This window comes from Adiantum capillus-veneris, chromosome 30, assembly GCF_014529385.1.
Source record: "Adiantum capillus-veneris isolate H3 chromosome 30, ASM1452938v2, whole genome shotgun sequence".
NCBI classification, from domain to species: Eukaryota; Viridiplantae; Streptophyta; class Polypodiopsida; order Polypodiales; family Pteridaceae; genus Adiantum; species Adiantum capillus-veneris.
This window is the reverse complement of record NC_140960.1, coordinates 12,030,947-12,053,347: the sequence shown is the minus strand read 5'-3', so window position 1 is coordinate 12,053,347 and position 22,401 is coordinate 12,030,947. Positions and strand designations below refer to the sequence as shown.

The following is a 22,401-nucleotide window of genomic DNA, read 5'->3' as shown; positions in this document are numbered from 1 at the left end:
AACATACCTCAAGCAAACCGTGAACAGGAGATGGAGGTGAACTGGAACACAGAACAATGGACATACGGGCTTAAAGTCTAATTGGCCTTACCCCTCCAGACTGCAAAGTGAAGCAACTTGCTAAGTTGATCATACATCAATGAGTGTGGACAAGTCGCACCCCTAGAAGAATAGGGAAAAGCAATTTGAGCTGTTCAAAGGAGGTTCCTGTTCTACGTATGCGACCTTTGCTAAAACCTCTGCAACCCGCGGATATGTTCACATAGTGAAGTTCTCTGAACAAGAATGGCTGCTGAGAATTTCAGCATATATGGACAGTCAATGTGTAGGAAGTACACACTCTTGTTTTTGGTAAGCTTACTCCTATCCCTGTACAACTGATTCACCTTGATATGGTGAAATTGCTCCAAAGCCTACAAAGATTTCTGAAGACATTGAAAACCACCAGATGGCAGCAGTAGTCTCCTGTGCTCCCTAAATTGTACTTTTCCCTTGGAGTGTGGGAAAATCCTCTGGGTGAGATGAAATGGTCATACCTTGAAATGGGGTCTCACCCACTATACCTGAGTACCTTCACGTTTGTAACAAATTTACAGGCCTTCTTCCATAAGACACTTGAGGCACACATCAGAGCTACTCGTCCGTCAGTGCTGCGTACATCAGAGTTATGAATCCAAACATCCACCATGGAGCATTATGTAACTTCATTTCCACCTTAGGCTAAGGCTATGTAATCTTGCGCTTCCATAAGCCTCTGCCTCAGCTATATGATCCAGCGATGCCATCAGCTCGCACCTGTGCCTCATCCACAAGCGTTTTGCAAGCGGAAATGCATGCAGGCTCACAGCCATGCCGAGTGACGAGTTACCCAGTAGCAACCAGTGATAAAAGTGATTCTAAAATGTAGGAGGGCGCATCAAGCTCCCCCCTACTTAAAGGGGGCAGTATACATCTTCTCGAACTGCAGTTAAAGAAAGCAGAAGGCATGTTCAATCCGAGTCCTCTTAGGTGAAAGAACTTTGATTTCTTGAAAATGACATAATGCCTATTCAGAAGGTTTGGGATGATAGATATGGAGTTAACACTGACAGACCAAATCTAGTTGAAATTAGCTCAGGGAAAATGCGACAAATTTATATGAACTGAAGCCCACTTTAACAGGTTCTTACTTCCAAGTATTGCAGGAATCATTCATTCCCCTTTTTCTACAACTCATGTAGACTATGTGCCAGGGTCAACAGTGAACTACCATAAGGTACATGCATTGCACTCAAGAAAGTTACACAAAAAATAGAGCATGCTTGATAATTGGCAGCCAGAATTACCAAGCCAGAAAATGCCGCATATAGAGCTGGGAAAATCATGGACAAAGCAAACTGATCAAAAAGTAATAAATCAATCTACAGTTTGATACATTTTAATACTTAGACAAGAGCACCAGCCTCACCAAATGATCCGAGATAAATTCACAGGGGCATGGGAGGGAAGCAGTACACTTTGGGGATGTTTGGAGGGGTACAGTTACTTAACAAAGTAAGGGAGGTCCAGGACGTACAGAAGGAAGTAGGCCCAGGCAACACCAGAAAGGCCGCCAAAAAAGAATCCACCGGAGAAGTTGGCCCATCCTTCCGCAGTTTGCAGCTTGTCAGCTTCTTTCTTGCGGCCAGTGAGAGTGAGATAAGGTGCAAGGGAGGGGGCGCCCTCTTTGAAGGTGGCCACTCCATAGATGGTGAGGCACACTGACAAAATTACCACAAGGCCTGCGGCTGCCAGTGAGCCTGCAGGACCTGCCACATCTGTGTTGCGCAATGGTCCTGTCTTAACAAAGGGTCCCACAAGCAAGAACCCGTGCGCAAGCCCCACTTCAATCCCCCGCAGCAGAGGACTAACCGCTGTCCTGTAGGCCGGTAGGTTGGAGAGGTACCAGGCTATGAGAGGACTGCTGGTGATGGGTGTCTCAAGTCCGCCCACAAAAGGGTCTCCGTTCAATGGCTCGATCACTTGATACTGCACGCACAGCAAGCCAGTTAGAATCCACACAAACACACACACCCCCCAAAAAAAAAAACGACTCAGAAGAGAATGTCACTCCTCCACATTATTAAACGCCTTGCCAAAGAGACATGCCACAGGATCAAGCAACATTGTGCTCACCGCTCAGTCAGAATGTTAAGCTTCATGTGTCTCAATAGAAGCATGGTGAAACCCACATTCAGGTTCAGGACTAAGTAGGAGCATCGCATGCCGACGAAACTAAGATCACAGAGGAACACTTACCTTCTCCTGAGCTCGAACGGCGACGGGCCTGGTAACGACCGGCTTGGGCAAAGCGGCTCCAAGACCAAGACCCTTGCCAAGGAATGCAGAGTTCAAGCGGTGGCACGCGGCCACTTTCGATGTGTGCAGAGACGGCGATGCCACCATCGAAGAAGCTTGCGCCATCGCTGCTGCAGTTGCCATCACTCTACACGCGCTTCTACACAGCTCCACGATCAATCAAAACGCCAACATGCGTGTGGCTTGCAAGGTGAAAGTGTAGCCTAGGACAAGAGAAGAAAAGTATAGTGGATAGGATTTTTAGTTCCCTGATTGGGCGCTCCTTCAGATAAGACATTTGCCGCCCCAGCTTCAAAAATCTCTCGAAACTTTACTCATCCCTTAAACTTTCATTTTCCAAGGTTAATGTGAACCTTTGGATGGACCTAGAGGCTAGGCCATAGGTAGAGTTGAATGACTACCTTTTAAGGTGCTTCAACGTGGCCATGGTTAAACCCCAATCTGCATACTTCAACGAACAAAGCCCTCCCTTCTCAACTCTACCAAAATTGGTAGAGTTGGGAAACCCCTTGTCCTAGCCCCACCCTTTGCAAGTGAAGCTTCTATGCGTTCATTACATTTACAGCTCCAAGACAAGTTTGTTGATGCACGACAATGGTAGAACCCTTGCTCGTGTGAATCTTCTCTTATCATCCTCCTCCTAGGACTACAAAAGTGGCACTTTGGCATCGAGCTTTACCCATGGCAACAAGATCAATTGTGGGAATTAGAGTTATGGCCTCAACCTTATGGAAAACATTAAAAGTTCCTTTTTAAAAGAATAGAGCAAAACTAGAAGAGGATAGGGAGAGTAGTCACAACACATAGCATTTACATAAGTAGCAACAATATAGGAAGAGAGGTTTCCTTGTGCAAGTGCTTTCTTTTTGGCAAACACATATCAACTTCTCTATAGTCCCATGACCTTTGGCTTTTGTATTACTCCTTGTTGATCCACCTCCTTGTAGACCAAAAACCAAACCCTCTCTTAGTATTAGCCTCAATCTTAAGGTTCAATACAACAGCTCTCTGGCTCCTCTTATAGATTCAATCTACATAACAAAGTTGGTTGTCGTAGCCCATGACAACTTCTATTTTTCATATTCGTGGAAAAGAGCCCTAGCTTTTAGTCTTCTGACTTTGAAAGTTGAAGATCACATTAACATGTTCGTTATCAAAGAAGCTAGAGCCATTGGGGCAGTCCTTGAGGATGGCATGATCTCATGCCATCCTCAAGTTAGAGCCCTAGCTTTTAGTCTTGTGACTTTGGAAGTTGAAGATCACATTAACATGTTCGTTATCAAAGAAGCTAGAGCCATTGGGGTAGTCCTTGAGGATGGCATGAGCTCATGCACCAAGTTTTGTTAAAGCTAGAATGGACAATACAGGGTAGTAGTCAAAGATGCTTGGTTTTGGCCTTGCACTTGATTTCAAGTAGAGTTCAATAATGTCAAGTGAAATGCTTGTTAGGCTAATTAGCTTATTGACCCTTTTTTATGACACTTAAAAGTTAAGTAGCATGAAGCTATTCATGGAGATGTTAAAGAAGTGATCCCATGATCACAACAAACTCCCTTACAAGCTGAACATTAACATAGCTATGAAGGAGTATGAGCGGAAGTGCGACGCGAGAGAGAGTGCGAGAAGAAGAGCACGACGATATGGTGAACTCGCTCTACTGTGATGTGTAGAGCATAGTGAGTTCTTATTAGGTTTTTACAAAAGAATATGTGTACATACCTGGCGGCCCGCCCACTTACCTGGGCGACCACATTGGGCTTTATACCCCAACAACCTCCCACTTAAAGTCCAATGTGGTACTTTAAGTGTGAGAGAAGCTACTATACAAGCTAATATACAAGAGATGTAGAGAAGTGATGTACTACCCTACACCTAACTGCTTGCGAAAATGCGCAAAGCTCTCTGAGGGAAGTCCTTTTGTAAGTAGATCAGCAGGATTTTCTGTGGTGTGAACTTTGACAAGTTGAAGTTGCTTATCCTCGAGCATTTCCCTGATGAAATGATACTTCACATCCACATGCTTTGTCTTTGAGTGATAAACTGGATTGCGAGCCAATTGTATAGCACTTTGACTATCACAATATAACACAGGCATCTCTTCTTTGATTCCCAAATCTGTTACTAGTCGATTAAGCCAAATTGATTCTTTGCATGCCTCTGATGCTGCAACATATTCAGCCTCTGTAGTAGACTGAGTAACACAATCTTGTAATCTAGAACGCCATGATACTGCTCCACCAGCCAATGTAAAGACATACCCTGACGTAGACCTTCGGTTGTCTAAGTCACCTACATAATCTGAGTCTGTAAAACCCTTTACACTTAGCTCCTGACTCCCATAGCATATACGCATACTCTTTGTAGCTTTTAGGTATCTCAATATTCCTTTCACTGCCTCCCAATGTTTCTTGCCTGGGTTTGACATGTATCGACTTACTACTCCCACTGCAAATGCAATGTCTGGGCGAGTAGCAATCATTGCATACATCAAACTACCCACTGCAGACGCATATGGAATCTTATCCATTTCAACCTGTTCTTCTTCAGACACAGGACAATCTTGTTTGCTAAGTTTCACATATGGTGGCAATGGAACACTCAATGCCTTTCCCTTCTCCATATTGAAACGTTGCAAAACCTTGTCAATATACTTTGTTTGAGATAACCAAATCAACTTCTTTGATCTGTCTCTCTCAATGCGCATACCAAGTATATGACTTGCCTCACCCATGTCTTTCATGTCAAACGATTTTGCCATCTTTGACTTCAAAGCTGAAATTTCTTCCAAGTGCTTGCCAACAATCAACATGTCATCCACATACAAAATAAGGATCAGCCAACTACCATCCTTAGCCTTCTTTGTATATAGACAGTGATCGAACTCACTATGTTTGTAGCCTTGAGAAAGCATAAACTTGTGGAATTTTTGGTACCATGCCCTCGGTGATTGTTTTAAGCCATAAAGACTCTTTAACAACTAGCATACCCAATCTTCCTTGCCTTTCTCAACAAACCCTTCTGGCTGCTGCATGTAAATTTCCACATCTAAATCACCATGCAAGAACGCTGTCTTGACATCCATTTGGTGCAACACCAAATCTAATATGGCAACCAATGCAAGAAAGCATCTCAATGTAGTCATCTTGACCACCGGAGAGAAGACTTCATCAAAGTCAATGCCTTGTTCTTGCTTAAAGCCCTTGGCAACAAGCCTTGCTTTGTACTTTGGTTGACTATCATGAGCGGTGATCTTATACCTGTAAACCCATTTACAAGGTAGAGCCTTTTTTCCCTGTGGTAATTTAACTAGCTTCCATGTCTTGTTTTTATGCAGAGCTATCATCTCTGACTGCATGGCCAATTGCCAATTCCCGGAGTCCTTCATTTGCACTGCTTCCTTGTAACATGAAGTCTCATTGCAATCAGTCAACATGACATAGTTCATAGATGGAACAAACCTATCAGGGGGTCATGTGACACGTCCAGATCTACGCACAATAGGTGGCTCAGGCTCAGCCACAACCTGTGGTTCCACTCTATCCTGTCCTTGCTCCTCTTGAGCCCTGACATTTTGTCTTGCACGTGCAGGTCCATCTTCTTGGAAGACAACTCTTCTAATCTCCTCAACCCTCTCTGGTTTAGAATGATATTTGGATTCATTAAAGTGAACATCATTGTTGCGAACAACCTTTCTGGATTCGGGATCCCAAAGTCTGTACCCCATCTCACCAGAATTACCATAGCCTAGAAAGATGCACTTTCTACTCTTTGGCTCAAGTTTGTTCCTAAATTCCTTTGCAACGTGAGTATATGCCTCACAGCCAAAGACTCTGAGATGCTTGTATGAGGGCACCTTGCCTAACCATACCATCTCTGGCACTAAATCCTTCTGCAAAACCTTGCTAGGAGATCTATTTACAAGAGGAACAGCTGTTGATACAGCTTCAGCCCAAAACCCATTTGGCAGCTGTGCATTAGACAACACACTTCTGACCTTCTCTTGTATGGTCCTATTCATCCTCTCAGCAACACCATTTTGAGGAGGATTGTAAGGAGCAGTAAGTTCACGTTTTATACCTTTTGACTCACAAAAGTCCTGAAAGGCCTTTGAAACATACTCTCCACCATTGTCAGTGCGTAAGCATTTAAGCTTCTTGCCACTCTGATTCTCCACAAGTGTCACAAACGTTTTGAAAACACTAAACGCTTCATCCTTGTGCTTGAGAAAGTAAACCCATACTTTCCTCAAGTAATCATCTATAAATGTCATAAAGTAAGAAGCTCCCCCTAGAGATAGGTTAGGCATAGGTCCACACAAATCACTATGAACAAGTGCCAACTGTGTATCTCTTCTACTACTTCTATGCTTATGTGGCTGCTGTGTTTGCTTACCATACAGACAATGTTCACAGAATTCAAAATCATTAAATGAAAAGCTAGGCAAATAACCAGAACAAGACAAGATTTCCATTCCCTTCTTGGACATAAGTCCTAACCGGCTATGCCACAAAGAAACGTTCGGCTGCTCGGTTACATTGATTACATTTTTAGAGACATTTAATACATAAATCATGTAAAGTCCTCCAGACTTTACTCCATGTGCTACTGTCATAGAACCCTTGGATATCTTCCACATGTTCTGTCCAAAAGTGGTGACGTAGCCAGCATCATCAAGTAAACCTGTGCTGATCAAGCTCTTTGTAATTGCGGGAACATGTCTCACATTCTTCAGCGTGAAAGAAGAGCCATTCTGAAACTTCAATTGAACATCTCCAACACCTAAGATCTCACATGTCTGCCCATTGCCTAGCCGAACATGATCTTTAGTGGTCACATAAGAGGTAAACCACTCCTTGTTTGGAGACACATGAATTGATCTCCCTGAGTCTATAATCCAGTCACTCAGTGCATTTCCATCAGATGCTGTAAGAAGAGCTGAGTCCATTGTATTCTTCAAGAAGTAGATGTCTCTTGACACTAGACTGTCATCCTCTGCAACAGTGTTTGTCACATTTATTTCTTGAATCTTCACTGAGGACTTGTTCTTCTCACCATGGTCTTCAGCTTTCTCTTTGCCTTTTTCTGCTTTCCATTCTCTGTAGTCTCTTTTCATGTGACCCTTCTTGCCACAATGGTAGCATTCTATGTCACTCTTGCCTTTAGCACTGCGGGACTTGCTACGAGACTGATTCCTCTTTCCACCTTTGTACTTTTCTTTGGTCCTTCCCCTGACAACTAAGGCTGTTCCTTTGCCTTTGTCCATTGTCTTTCTATTGGTTTCTTCAGTAAGCAGACTTCCTTCCACACCTGCTATGTTCAAACCATCTGGAGGTGCAGAATTACTCAAAGCTGTGCGAAAAGTGTCCCAACTTTCCGGCAATGTGATCAACAAGAACATAGCTCTAACAGGTTCATCAAACTTGACACCTTGAGCTGACAACTGACTGTAGATTGTGTTGAATTCATTCAGATGATTGTACATAGGTGTCCCTTCTTTCATCTTCAAATCAACAAGCTTCTTAAGCCAGTATACCTGTGAAGCTACACTCTGCTTCTCATAAAGATCACTCAGCTTTAACCATGCTTGATAAGCCGACATCTCGTCTGCTACATTGAAGTAAACGCTTTCTGCCAAAGTCAGCATAATGGTAGAAAGTGCCAATTCATCCATTTCGCTCCATTCATCTTCGTCCATATCTTCTGGTTTTATCCCCTTGAGCTTTATAGGTTTTATCTGCTTCTTTTGTACCAACACGTGCCAAATCTGCTTCTTCCACAATGGGAAATTGGTTCCATCCAGCTTCTTGATATTGTGAAGAGTAGTGTCCTGTGATCCAGCCTTAGCTACGCTTCACAGTAGTTTACTTTTCTGGGAGAAATTCGGCAGAGTTTCCCTTGTAAACTGACCTCTGAACCAATATCAACCTGATGAACTAGTGGATGTCACCTACAGTCTGTGTGTAGATGCGCCCGTGTCGTATGTGACACGCCTCCAAGAACTGTGAGCTGTCCTTCGATGTGTAGACAGCCACAAATCAACACTCTGGGAGTGTCGATATCCTCAATACCTGCAGTCGTAGGCCGAAAACCCCAAATTTGCAGAGTCGGATCTGCACCCGTCGAGACCACGTAGTCGAAAATGGCTTGCGTAGACCTTTGTCGAAGCCGAACGGTGGCCGAGATGACCTCAGAATGAAATTCTGAGAACACCAAGCCCTTCGGGATTACCCACAAGATTTGGGGCCGTGTCTTCGCCTATCGAATTTCACTCCAATCTGAGCTGGTGACTCTAGCCTCCTGCAGTGCTACCCCCGAGCCTCGATCTGAGCTCTGATACCAGTTGAAGGAGTACGAGCGGAAGTGCAACGCGAGAGAGAGTGCGAGAAGAAGAGCATGACAATATGGTGAACTCGCTCTACTGTAATGTGTAGAGCATAGTGAGTTCTTATTAGGTTTTTACAAAAGAATATGTGTACATACCTGGCGGCCCGCCCACTTACCTGGGCGACCACATTGGGCTTTATACCCTAACAAGCTATAGACTCAATTTTGGGCCCTTTAAGAAGTGCCACATCAACTTAGAGCGAGAAAGTAAGAATCGATTTGAGGAAAATTCCAATTTTCAACTTAGATAATTTTGTTGCTTTTTCCTATACAAATAAAAACAGTATGCTTCATCATGTCGTGGTGTATTGGCCTTGCACTTGATTTCAAGTAGAGTTCAATAATGTCATGTGAAATGCTTGTTAGGATAATTAGCTTATTGACCCTTTTTTATGACACTTAAAAGTTAAATAGCATGAAGCTATTCATGGAGATGTTAAAGAAGTGATCCCATGATCGCAACAAACTCCCATGAACTCCCTTTACAAGTTGAACATTAACACAGCTATAGACTCAACTTTGGGCCCTTTAAGAAGTGCCACATCAACTTAGAGCGAGAAGTAAGAATGGATTTGAGGAAAATTCCAATTTTCAACTTAGATAGTTTTGTTTCTTTTTCCTATACAAATAAAAACAGTATGCTTCATCATGTCGTGGTGTCTCTTTTGGATGCACTTGGTCCTTGAATGAACTTCCATAGATTTTTCCCTCCCAACTCTCCTCCTTGATTTCAATAGCAATGGCAACTAGAAAATTTGTTATGGAGATAAGAACGGCTTCTATCAATCCTCCCCATATGCATGCTTGCAAATGAGCACATACGAGTACCATCTTCATGTGGATATTTGGGCCTAGTAAGAGTATGAGTGGCCCTTGAAGAACACAAAAAGACTTTCCATTTATTTCATAAGGAGAAAGACCAAAGGAAGAATAGTGGGGAGTACTTGGGGAAAAAGGGCGTGATGTATCCCCAGGATTCATTTACAAATGCGTCACATTTTTTTTTCTCAATGTTTCTAGTCTGTTGCATTTCATCCATGACTCTAGACAAGTTTTTTGGTTGTGCTCAACAAGTGGAAAATCTTTTATGACAAGAGAACAAAGGAGGTATCTATGTCTACTCAAAAGAAGGAAGACATTTTGCAGTAAAGAGAGCCTAAAAATAGAAGTGGAGGGTTGAAAAAACAAGTACATGTTGAGAGGCACCTTCTCAGTTTCAAATTTTTCTCTATTAACCTAGTATTCCTTATAAAAGTAACTAGATTACTTGTGTTTTAAGATATTTGTGAAGAGCACGCAGTCGTGTGGAATGAATGCGTGGATGCAGTGAGAAAGGAAAAGAATAAGTAGATACACAGAGTGGGTGAAGCACCTCTCAAATCAAGTGTGAGAGAGATCCTTATTCTACGATATCATGTGTATGTAGCAGATTGCGGCTACAGGCATGTGTTCGGCTCAAAGAAGTCACACTGCCTTTACCTCAACGTACTCCCACTTAACGACGAGTGTGTCAATAAGTGGACCTACAAGCTACCTCTAGTATATAACTGATAGGAAGAGAACAACTCTCAACCTATGCCATTGGTTCTCTCGAGTGTACACATGCAACTGTATCTGCTCTAGCGATAGTCAAACATGTGCATCCTTGCTAGATCTTGCATGCATATCCTACAAGGGCCTGCATAGCTTCATCATGCATCATGCTAGTTTCAGTCATCACATAGCTTACAATCCCAAGTGCAAATGCTCCCACTGCATTTACTAGGTCGGGTCTCAACATTATAATGTCATACATGAAACTCCAAAATGTTGATGATAAATGTGTGGCTTTGGCTAATCTAGTCACATCAATGCTATATGCATCGATGCATCATCACCATCAGGACTATTTATGTATGGATGTGTCAACTCTTGCTCCTAGAGGACCACCTCCCCCTCATCCATAGGGACTTGATGTGCATGTCCTAGCATAATCATGCCAGCTTCTAGCATAATCATATCAAAGAACCATATTTGTAATCTCTAACTCAATTTATCGTGACTCACGAGAGCACTCGACTTTACTTATGTATCCACAAAATCCATAGACACATCATGCACAACTTCATGGAGATTATTTGCGAAAGATACATGTCACATCTTTCTATGTCTACAAAGTGATAGATACATTACCATCTCATGCATGAAAAACATGCAAAGGGTAAACCATGCCACTCCGAGAACCTTTTGCAACTACTAGCAAACCCCTAGGCAAGTGAAAATACTACTCTCCGAGCAATACATGGTAGCTACTATGTTGCAATTGTTTCACTAAGATCAAACTCTATCTCAACTTAAGAACATAATGCACATAAGACCTATTGGGAATTATTCAAGTCCCATTTCTTATAACGCTATTGAAAAACTTAGTATTTTTGTGTAGTTTGAGCTATCATCTATTGACGGTTATACTCTATGTCTCATATACCCCTTAACACATATCTATAGGCATATGTGTATTTAAATGCATAGTTATATGCATCGAGTACAATGACATCAAAAGCATGAGGGAAGCATGGCACTAAACTCAATTTGCATCATACAACATTCTTCATGTGAAAAAATTTCTTAGAATCAGTAGCTGAAATTTGAAACATCAACGTTAAAGAATTGGCTATATCAACACTCATGAAAAGAATCTACAATAATTTTTGAAAAAAAAGATAGAATTGAAGGGACCTCAAAATAGTGAGGTGTTCAGAAACACCAAGATAGAAAATAAAATCCAATTCGCATATTTACATGGATCCAAGTATTTTACAACTCATCTTTAGAAATGATACTATGTCAAGAGGCACAATGACTATAAATACATCATTAAACATTGCGTTTTCTCATGTATTGCTCAATACATACAAGGTTTCTCTATCACAAGCTGCTTCATTTACCAACAAATTGCAAGTATACTCTTGTTTTTCCCTTGCATAGATCCAACCAAGTAACCATGCAGTGATTGTTCTCTCCAAAAAACTTTCAAGCTCTTATAGTGATTGATTCCACATTTTTGGAAAAATCAAGTAGGTTCCGTGCATATTCCACATTACACTATAAAGGCTTCATAAAAAATTAAGGTATTATTTCCATCCAAATCATGAAAAAATCTCCATGCTACATCCAAGTTCTTGTGTTATACAAATTGATATCCAATTAGAAGATCTGTCTTTTGGCATGCTGCTTGTCCTGTTATGACATTAAATTTTTATGTTGTTGTGGAAAGCATAACTCAAGAATACGAGGAGTCCTTTGCAGTCTATTAGTGCTCCAAATCCACACCTCAAACCATTGCATGCAAAAATTAAGGAAAGTGAATGCATCTTTTCTGATAAAATACCAGATATTTGTACTCTCTTCAACAAGATGCATATGTTTTCCCCAATCTAGACATACATCACCATGTTGCATTTCAATGGTCTTAAGTAAAACACCATTTAGTTCAAGGATCAATACTCTTCTTTGTTTCCGTATAGTATCTGAGGGTGGTGGAATCAATTTCCTTCTACGCCTATGAGTCCTCAATGACATGTGCCACCTCAATAGTAAATGCTTTGGACATTTGAAATCAAAATTATATGCTTCAAAATTTCCTATTCTAAACAAAAGGCATGATGGTCAATGGAAGAGAAAATATTTTCAATTAACACACTAAGCATCAACATTATTTATTTTATCCATGATATATATAGACTTAAACCTTGAGAAAAGTTTTCCAATACAAAAGAAAATATTTTTCATCAATCATACCCCAAGCTAGTAGCATAAGCAATAGCATGTTGATCACTCAAATTTTTTGTTTTGTGAGACAAATTTAACAAGTTTAGTTGGTTTGAATCTAGTAGTGGCACACCAAACTTGGATGCCAACATAGCTGGATCCTTGCTTAAGGAGTTTACTACTTTCTTGCCCCTACTCTTTTGAACATAACTTAACTTGTTATTGTACAATGATAGATGTGAAGATGCACAAGATGAGCAGTCCACTTCGACTGAATTGTTGTCAAGTTCTCCCCTTAGAACTTGGGCATTGAACATGCCCCATTCTTCCATTATATCTTGAAACTTTGTAAATAGATCATGAACCTCTGTGATTGGAGATTGTCCTAGCCAATCATAGTGAAATAACAGATCAAATGTTATCTGTATTATTTAGATTTAAAAGGTATGGTAGAAGCTCATTGCAAAGAAGATAGTCATGCCTCCCTTGAAAACTTTCAAGATATAAGCAACTATCTTTTGGGTTAATACATCCCTTGAAAGGGCTATCATCAATGAACAATGTATTCTTTGTGCTGCATAAATTTCTGTGTTGATACCAAAGCCTCAACAAAGGCTTAAACATAGCCTCAACACTAGGCTTATCCGGTCTATACACTTTTCAAAGATTATGGATGTAGCAATCTTCTTGTCCCCATACCATAAAGAAATGATATTTTTTATGTGCACGCTTTTCAAGAGTGTTCACATAAGTGCAAAAATTCTTTTGTAGCATGGTGGCCCAAATACCAACATGAAAGTACTGACATATCTCATCCAAAAATTCAAAACAACCAGGGCGGACAACAATTGTGGTGTGACCAAGGTCAATTTTGACACAATTTGTACATGGATGCCTCTTGTCTTCTTTGCTGAGTAAAACTTCATTAAGATCAAGAATGAGTGCATGTTTCTGTCAAAGTCGACGATGCGGAAGCGTAGAGACCAAGGAGAGGGAGAGAGAGAGAGAGAGAGAGAGAGAGAGAGAGAGAGAGAGAGAGTGAGAGAGTGGAATGTGAAGACTTGTGCACCTTGATCTAGTATACTTGGTACATTGGAAGCCTCCATTCCTGAAACAACAAAAAAGAATAATTTCAGAACCTACACAAGGAGCACATGTTTAAGTTAAATAGTACATTTTAAAAAAATACACTAGCATGAGTTGGCGAGGCTCGAACTTAAGTTTGAGCGAAAAGATGTTATGTGCCCTTGCTAGCCACAAGGATGTTATGAGAGTAGTGCTACATTAAATTTGAGCCTAAAAGTGAAGCTCTATGATTTTTCTAGTCAGAAGGATGTCATGAGGCTAGGCGTGCTTCCTAGTGCTACATTAGCATATAGAGAGGAAGCTCAAACTAAAGTTTGAGCCTAAAAGTGATTTTTTATTCCCTTATGCACTTGAGGCTTGAACTTAAGATCAAGCCTAAAGGTGCTATTCTATGCCCTTGGTAGCCACAAGTATGTCATCAAGCTAGCCTTGCATGCTAGTGCTACACTTGAATATGCAAGCGAGGATCGAACTTAAGTTTGAGCCTCTTGGCATTGGTAACCAGAAGGATGTCATGAGGCTAGACTTAAGTTCAATCCTAAGTGTTTTACTATTCTTGCATGAATCATAAAAGGACATCATGAATATAAACTTGCATGATAGTGCTATACTAACATATGTAAGTGAGGCTTGAACTTAAGTTTGAGCCTCTTGCCTTTAGTAGCCACAAGGATGTCATGAGTCTAGCCTTACACCCTAGTTCTACAATAGCATATGAAAATAAGATTAGCCACAAGGATGTCATGAGTTTAGCCTTACATCCTAGTGCTACAATAGCATATGAAAATAAAACTAGCCACAAGGATGTTATGAGGCAAGCCTTACATCCTAGTCCTAAAGAATATGCATTTGAGGCTTGAACTTAAGGCCTAAAGGTGTTCTTTTATGCCCTTGGTAGCCACAAGCCCTGCATTGCTGGTGCTACGTTAGTATATGCAAGTGAGGGTCGTACTTAAGTTTGAGTCTCTTGGCATTGGTAGCCACACAGATGTCATAAGGCTAGCCTTACACCCTAGTGCTACAATAACATATGATGGTGCTACACTAGTATATGCAAGTGAGGATCAAACTTAAGTTAGAGCCTCTTGGCATTGGTAGCCACACAGATGTCATGAGACTAGCCTTACACCCTAGTGCTACAATAACATATGCAGTTGAGGCTCAAACTTAAGTTCAAGCCACACTTGCTATATTAGCATATGTACGTGAGGTTCAAACTTAAGTTCAAGCCTCTTTCCCTAAGTAGCCACAAGGATGTTATTAAGCTAGACTTGCTATAATAGCATATGTAGGCAAGATTCAAACTTAAATTTGAGCCTCTTTCCCTAAGTAGCCACAAGGATGTCATTAAGTTAGACTTGCTATACTAGCATATGTAGGCGAGGTTCGACCTTAAGTTCGAGCCTCTTTCCTTAAGTAGCCACAAGGATGTTAAGTATGGAGCCTGATTTACCCCTTGTAATTTTTTGTATTAAAAATGCACATTTGTAAGGCCCCCATTATGAGGAGAAGCCATCGTGTGTGAAGAAAAATCACTCGTCGGAAACCAAAATTCGGCAACGCTGGAATATTCCTTTTTGTTGAAATATTATGGCCGGACGGCGGCCGAAAAGTTGGTCAAAAAATGGCCGGTCATTTGGCCGGTGATTGAATTCAATGGCCGGTGGTCGAATTCAAAAGCAGGCTTGTCTTCTCAAAGGCGGCCACACATGGGCGGATTGGAGGGTCCAATTTGGACTTGTCTACACAAGGCGGCTACACATGGCTGCCTCTCATGAGAGAGGGCAACCCTTTTGGCCTATAAAAGGAGGCCTCTTCTACACACAAAAACGGATTGTGAAGCATTGTGAAGTTGTGTAAGGTGGTGAGAGTGAAGCAAGGCAGGAGCTCCAAAAGGATATAATCCCTTTGTAACTTACTTCTTGTTTGAAGTACTAAAACCATTGAGTGGCTGCTTTCCTGTGGATGTAGCCCAATTGGCTCAACCACGTATATCGTGTGTGATCTCTCTCTCTCTACTCTATAATCTCTCGTGTGTGGAAAATTATCTCTCTCCATTAAGTAATCTACTCAATTATCTATCTAGCTACGTCCTATTTCCTCACAAAGGATGTCCCTTGGCTAGCCTTACACATTAGTGCTACAATATCATATGCAATTGAGTCTCAAACTATAGTTTGAACCTAAAGGTGTTGTTCTCATCCCTTGGTATCCACGAGGATGTCATGAAGCTAGACTTTCATGGTAGTGCTATAGTAGCATATGTAGGCAAGGCTCAAACTTAAGTTCAAGCCTCTTGCCCTTAGTAGACACAATGATGTCATGAGGCAAGCCTTGCATCCCAGTGCTACACTAGCATATGCAAATGAGACTTGAACTTAGGCTTAAGCCTAAGGTGCTATTCTATACCCATGGTAGCCACAAGGATGTCATAGGCTAGCCTTGCATTCTAGTGCTACACTAGCCTATGCAAGTGAGGATCGAACTTAAGTTCGAGCCTCTTGGAATTAGTATCTCTAAAGGATGAGGTTAGCCTTACTCCCTAGTGCTATAGTAGCTTATACAGTTGAGGCTCAAACTTAAGTTCGAGCCTTAAAGTGTTTTTCTTTTCCTGTGGTATCCACAAGGATGTCATGAAGCTAGACTTGCATGGTAGTGCTATACTGACATATGTAGGCAAGGTATGTACCCATTAGAAAAAATTTGAACTCATTTTTGGGCCTTCTAAGAGTGCCACATCATCAAAGTTGTACAAAAGAAAGCAACCCGGTAGACCCCTCTAAATATTGCTTAGAACCCCATGATATGACCTATCATTGGAAAGTTCTTGAAAAATGGATTCTAAAGAGCCAAGGTTCGAAAATTTTGGATGACTTCTATGAAAGTTATGCCATTTTTTTTTCAATCAGCTAGGTTTTGTTACCGTTACGGTAATCTAAAATCACCTTTTTCTAGATCTACATGAAGGCAATTTCCGATACATGCATGCTATATATCAATAGATAGCATTTGAAGAGTAGATTCTAAATATCAAACCTCCGATAGGTTTGGATCTTATTTGCAAAAAATTTACTGATCCCCACTTTTTGAAAGCTATGCCACATCAACAATTCTTACAAGGCCCATTTTTGAGTCCAAACTTTTCCTAATGTAAGTTCAAGCCTCTTCCGATTGTTTGCCACAAGGATGTTATTCTCTGTCCTTAGTAGCTACAAGGATGTCACAAGTCTAAGCTTGCACCCTAGTGCTACATTACTAAATACTCAAACTTCAATTCAAGCCTAAAGATATTTCTCCATGTCCTTGATAGCCACAAGGATGTCATGAGGCTATGCCCTTGCATAGTAGGACTACACTAGCATATGCAAGCAAGGCTCTTGCTATTGGTAGCTACGAGGACGTCAAGAGGATAGGCTTGTAGAGTAGTGCTTTGCTATACTAGCATATAAAGTTAAGTTCGAGCCTAAATGTGTTATTCTATGCCCTTGGTAGTAGCCTCAACGATGTCATGCAGGTAGCATTGCACAATAACGCTACACTAGCATAGACATGAATGGCTCAAACTTAACTTTAAGCCTCTTGCCATTGGTAGACAAGGATCTAATGAGGCTAGGTTTGAACCCTCGTGCTACACTAGCAAATGTAGTTGAGGCTCAAACTTAAGTTTGATCCTAGAGCTATTATTCTTTGGCCTTGGTTAAGTCTCAAGCACTTGCATGAGGCAACACTATCATGCTGAAATATCCACAATAAGCTCACGAGGCCAGACTAGAGCGGAATATTCTAGTGCTTCAATAGCATTAGAAGGTGATGCTTAAGCTACATCAGTTCATTGTTCTAGTTTCTCATCAAGGAAACAAGGCACCAAAATTGAGCTAAATATCAGAAGCAAAGAATCTACGCCAAGTGGCAATGGCACACTCAATACCCAACCAAGTAAGTGTTGTTATCTATCTTTTTCTTTAAGTGGTTATTGATTAAGTACTTATTAGATCTATATGAAATGTTAATTAGAGTACTTATTGATCAAGTACTCTAATTAGAGAATAGTCACTTACTTTCAATTTATGGAGCGTGATTTTAGATGTGGATGTAGTTTGATTAACTTAGTGAAGAGTTTAAAAAGGTGTATCAAGGAGACAATAGCAAATAATTATGAGTGTATGTAGTCATTAAGAAGAGGATTAAATAGAGACTAGAAACTAACAGAATGAGATTGAAGAGTGAATTTTGAGATGCATTTAGAATTGAAAAAGGATAATATATTAGAGGAGAGGAAAATGTTAGTATCTAAGAACAATATCTCAAAGATTATTCTAGAGGAGAGTAAAAGTTTAGGACGTGGGAATGTAATCTAAAAGACAAGTTACAATGGTTAGTAGAATGAAATTTTGATCAGTGCACGTTAAGACAAAGAGAGGAAGTGATTAAGAGGAGGCAAGGGAGATTACACAAAGAGATAAAAGAGATTAGGGAAGATTAAGAAAAGATGAGGGTAATTGCACAAAAAGATTAGAAGAAGGCATCTCACACACACACACATGAGAGAGAGAGAGAGAGAGAGAGAGAGAGAGGTGCACCTGGATAAGCCTTTCAAATTTGAAATTCAAAATTCAAATCTGAAAACCACTGCTATAACTGATATTTACTTGCAATAAAAAAAGAGCAAGACACACACACAAACACACACAGAGTTAATGTAGACGTGTGAGAAAGAGCTTTTTGGGACTACCAATAGATATATAGAGGAGAGGGAGATGCGGGAGTAAAGAACCTTACCGGTCATGTTGTCATCGATTTTGTCACAGTCTACAGGAAAATCCAAACCCTATTTTAATGTAGAAGAGATAGAGAAAGATAATTAATGTAGATGTGTGAGAAAGAGCCTTGTGGGGCCACAAGCAGATGCGCAGAGGGCAAGGAGACAGGGGAGTAAAGAACCTCACATGTCGTGTTGTCGTCGAATTTGTCACTGTTTGTAGAAAAACCCAAACATAATATAAAATAGAAGGTTTCAAAAGCATTATAAAAGCTTTAATAGCTTTTCCCATCAACCCTACCAAGGTTAGATTAGCAAATGCACATGTGTGGACCAAAACTAATGGGTTTTCATAATGGTTAAAAAAAAGTGAAAAAAACACTTTTCACGAAACTTTCACAAACGAAGTCCGTTTGCAAAAAACAAAATTATGAGCTCTACGATTTTGTGAACAAACGCTCTTCGAAAAATTATGAACCATTTTTTAAAACAACGATGTTTAAGGGGTCAAAAAAACCTACGAAGCTAGAGGTGTCTAGAACTAGTTTTTTAAAGAGTTTTTGGAAAAAATTTCTCACAAGTTGGACATAGTTTTGACTTCCCTTGGCTAAAACCTCTTAGGATCAATGAGTGAGGGACCCACCTCCACCAACCCTCTTGCTTAACCGATTTCTTGGCACCTTTATGAATGAAAAATTGTCCTGCTACAACAAGTAAAACACTAGGACTATAATCACCAAGACTCGAATTACATATAAACAACTAAGACAAAAAACTCATTGTATTTTGAATTTCCATCAAGGCTCAATTGTCATAGAATTCTCTCCATGAAGGGGATCAGGGAGCACCACAGACGGAGAATGAGAGAGAGAAGGAGACACACGACACACAGATATGGGTGGGGAGACTTAAAGAGTGAGCAGCCCCCTATACACTTATGCTATGTATAAGGTATACAAGTCAGTGGGCGCCCAGACTCTGGGCGGTCGGGCAAGGCACATGCGCCTATACCCCAACAACCTCCCACTTAAAGGCGACTGTGCCTTTAAGCAAGGGAACCTAGTCTAAAGACTACAAAAGGTGAGAGAAAACCGCTCTCAACTGATGCCCACTGGCTGGCTATGATCGTGTGCATCCGGCTCTCCTGCTCCCGTGTAAGTCCATACACCACCAGACGTACCGCACACGTACTGCAAGTATGTACGCAATACCTGCATATCTCCCTCGTGCACTATGCCATCATTAGTCAACAAACGACTGACAACCCCAACTGCAAATGCTCCCACTGCAGCTACGATATCCGGTCTCAAGATCAGCATCTCATACATGAGACCACCGAATGCCGATGCAATGCTAGCGGGCCCTGATAGCTCTACGGAGCATGCATCAACATATATATCCCTGGAAATAGGCATCTCTGACTGACAAGGCGTGTCAGCCAAATGCATCTCCTGACTGTCTGCAAAAGACGCATCAACCTGTCGTGCAACCTCAGAGCAAACCAGCTGCTCTAGATGTCTGCTGGAAGACATATTCTGCACAACTATATCCCCATGCTCACTTTCGAGCATAGAAAGGAATGACTGCATAATCGCTGACATCTCAGTCTCCTCTGCAATCATCCACTGCAAACATGACCACTCAATCTGCTGTGACTCACTAGAGCTCTCATGCTCTAACTCTGTATGCATAGACTCTTATACAACGTCCTCCTGTCGTGACTCACTAGAGCAAGACTGCTCTACATGTCTATCCTGCATAGAAGTATCTCTCACAACTGACTCTATACTTTGCTCAGTCACTAGCAAAGCATGCATGTCTGACTCTGTCACCTCTCTGTGTGACTGCTCAAGTCGTGCCCCAACTGTGTGCACAACGAGCTCACTACTCTGCACTCCATGCAAAGCACCCTGCAACCCATGAGCAAAAGAGACTCGCCTACTCTCTCACTCTCTACCTGGCTGCATGATCACAGAGACAACACCGTCTCTCTCATGATCCACATGCAATGGGTAACCTGTACCACTCCTGGCACCTCTCGCAATCACTAGCGAACCCAAATGCATCACAAAATCTTGCTCTCGTAGCGAAATCTGACATCCACAATCTCTAAGCTGACCAATCGAGATCAAACTCACTGTCAAATCTGGTACATAGCGCACATGTCGTAACAAGTAAGCTGCACCACTCGGTAATGACAGTCTCACATCTCCTGCACCTGCTATCGCATGCACCGATCCATCGGTCAAACGTACACTGCCAAGCATCCCACTAGAATAGCTACAAAACCATGCACGATGCGGCGTGACATGAAACATAGCATCTGCGTCTAGCAACCACTGCGAAGGGAGTGTACTATCCACATGTATAGCATCTCGTGCATAGCTCGAGGTAAAAGTGACATCCCCGTCACTAGTATACTCCGACACTACATGTGCCTCAACTGCCAAAGCAACTGAGTCCATGGCATCACTACATACATCTCTGAGACTGCCATGTCTCCTACGATGTCGCATACGACGAAAACAACGCCGTCTAACGTGTCCAGAATGACCACAATACCAACATGTCACCTGTCGGCGTACTCGTGAATGTACATGGCTCACACGAGTCCGTGATGACTCAGATCTATCATACATATCATGTAATCTGCGCCAAAGTGCTCTCGAAGTAGTCTCATACATAACAAGAGCATATACAGATTCCGCAAGGTGCAAAGAGAGTGTAGATAGTGCCATCTCCTCTAGCTTCTGCCACTAATTGTCAGACATGTTTGAAGGTCTACCTGCATCACCACTCAATGGTCGATGCAACCCTCGCTGTGTCAATGCATCAAGCATACACTCTCTCCATGCCGCAAAGTCTGACCCATCAAACATGCGCATTTGTGAGAGGTCACAATCTGATCGATCACCTGTCTCTGCCATGAGCACAATGTAGCAAACTAGAAAGCAAAACCACCTCACCAACAACACCTGAAAACTGTCTACCAATATGGCCAGAAACACAATGTAAAACCTGTGAGACACACTCCAAAATAGAGCTCCCGCAATGTCAATACAAGCCTCGCATGCTCTAGTATCACACTGCAATCTGTGAGCTAATCACCAAGCCCACACTGTGCGGTATCGATGCATACACACGCACGAATCTCCCACCTGCAAGAGAACACCGCACACAAATGCTGAGTGCAACCCGCAATCTCTACCTAGATCACATAAATGATACGCATAAAACTCCTGGGAAAATTTTGCCAGAGTTTCGACGCTCAATGGCTATCAACACAAAATAACCATTGTCCTGCAAGCTCAATACAATGAGCAATCAATGCGCATCAAACTACACTCAACATACATGCATAAGCTCTGCAAAACTATGGCAAACAATGCTCGAGATCACAAGACTCTCCCACCCGAGAGCAAACCACTGTCTCAAGCAAAGAAAGATACACAACTCCTCACTCTTGCGAGAGTGGATACAAAAACACAAAATTGTGTCCAAACTGACAAAACCTGTCAAAGTGAGAGTAAACACTCGATCACAAACTATGGCGAGAATCTGGGAAAAATCCGACAGAATTTTCCCTGAAAACTGAGCAAAAAACTCAAGTACAATCTCTACCATAAACCATAACACTACTCAATGCCAATGAGTAGAAATGCTAAAATGGCTCCACATTTTCACATACAATGGCAATCCGCACTCAACGTACATCAACGGAGTGACTGCGCATAAGCAAACGCCAAAAGATTTGCAATCCGAAAACTTGATCAATGCGAAAACAATGCTCTCAAGAGAGCTTACCGGCACTTGAAAGTCCTCGCCAAAATGCATGTATAATGGGCATCAACCATGCGCCATAACCATATGCAAACCATCCACAAAGACCATGAATCCAAGCACAAAAGCACTGCCAAAGTATCCTGTGAAAACCAGTGAAAGAAGCTCCACCTGTGTGCTCCAAAAACTGCGTCTCTCAAGAGACCGCTTCGGTGGTGTGTAAACGTTTCCGTACTTCGTTGCCCAAGTCTACCAAAAAACCCTCAAACCACAAGCTTAACACAAGCTGCAATTGCGTCTTCAGC

At 41.6% G+C, this 22,401-nt stretch overlaps 1 protein-coding gene across 1 annotated transcript; it reads right to left on the bottom strand.

The window, feature by feature from the left end:
* Nucleotides 1-1,377: 1,377 nt before the first annotated feature.
* PSAL (photosystem I subunit l) lies at nt 1,378-2,542 on the bottom strand. The gene is made up of 2 exons (XM_086506599.1): nt 2,278-2,542; nt 1,378-2,007 (listed from the first exon to the last, which is right to left on the bottom strand). Exons 1-2 carry the CDS (start codon nt 2,458-2,460, stop codon nt 1,522-1,524), a joined length of 669 nt encoding a protein of 222 aa, XP_086362725.1. The 5' UTR covers nt 2,461-2,542; the 3' UTR covers nt 1,378-1,521.
* Between the last annotated feature and the right edge of the window lie 19,859 nt (nt 2,543-22,401).

Excerpts from the sequence above, each read along its gene's own strand:
- PSAL (XM_086506599.1), bottom strand. The coding sequence starts at position 2,460 with ATGGCAACTGCAGCAGCGATGGCGCAAGCTTCTTCGATGGTGGCATCG. Across the intron at positions 2,008-2,277 it reads CCGTTCGAGCTCAGGAGAAG|TATCAAGTGATCGAGCCATT; the intron begins GTAAGTGTTCCT and ends CTGTGCGTGCAG.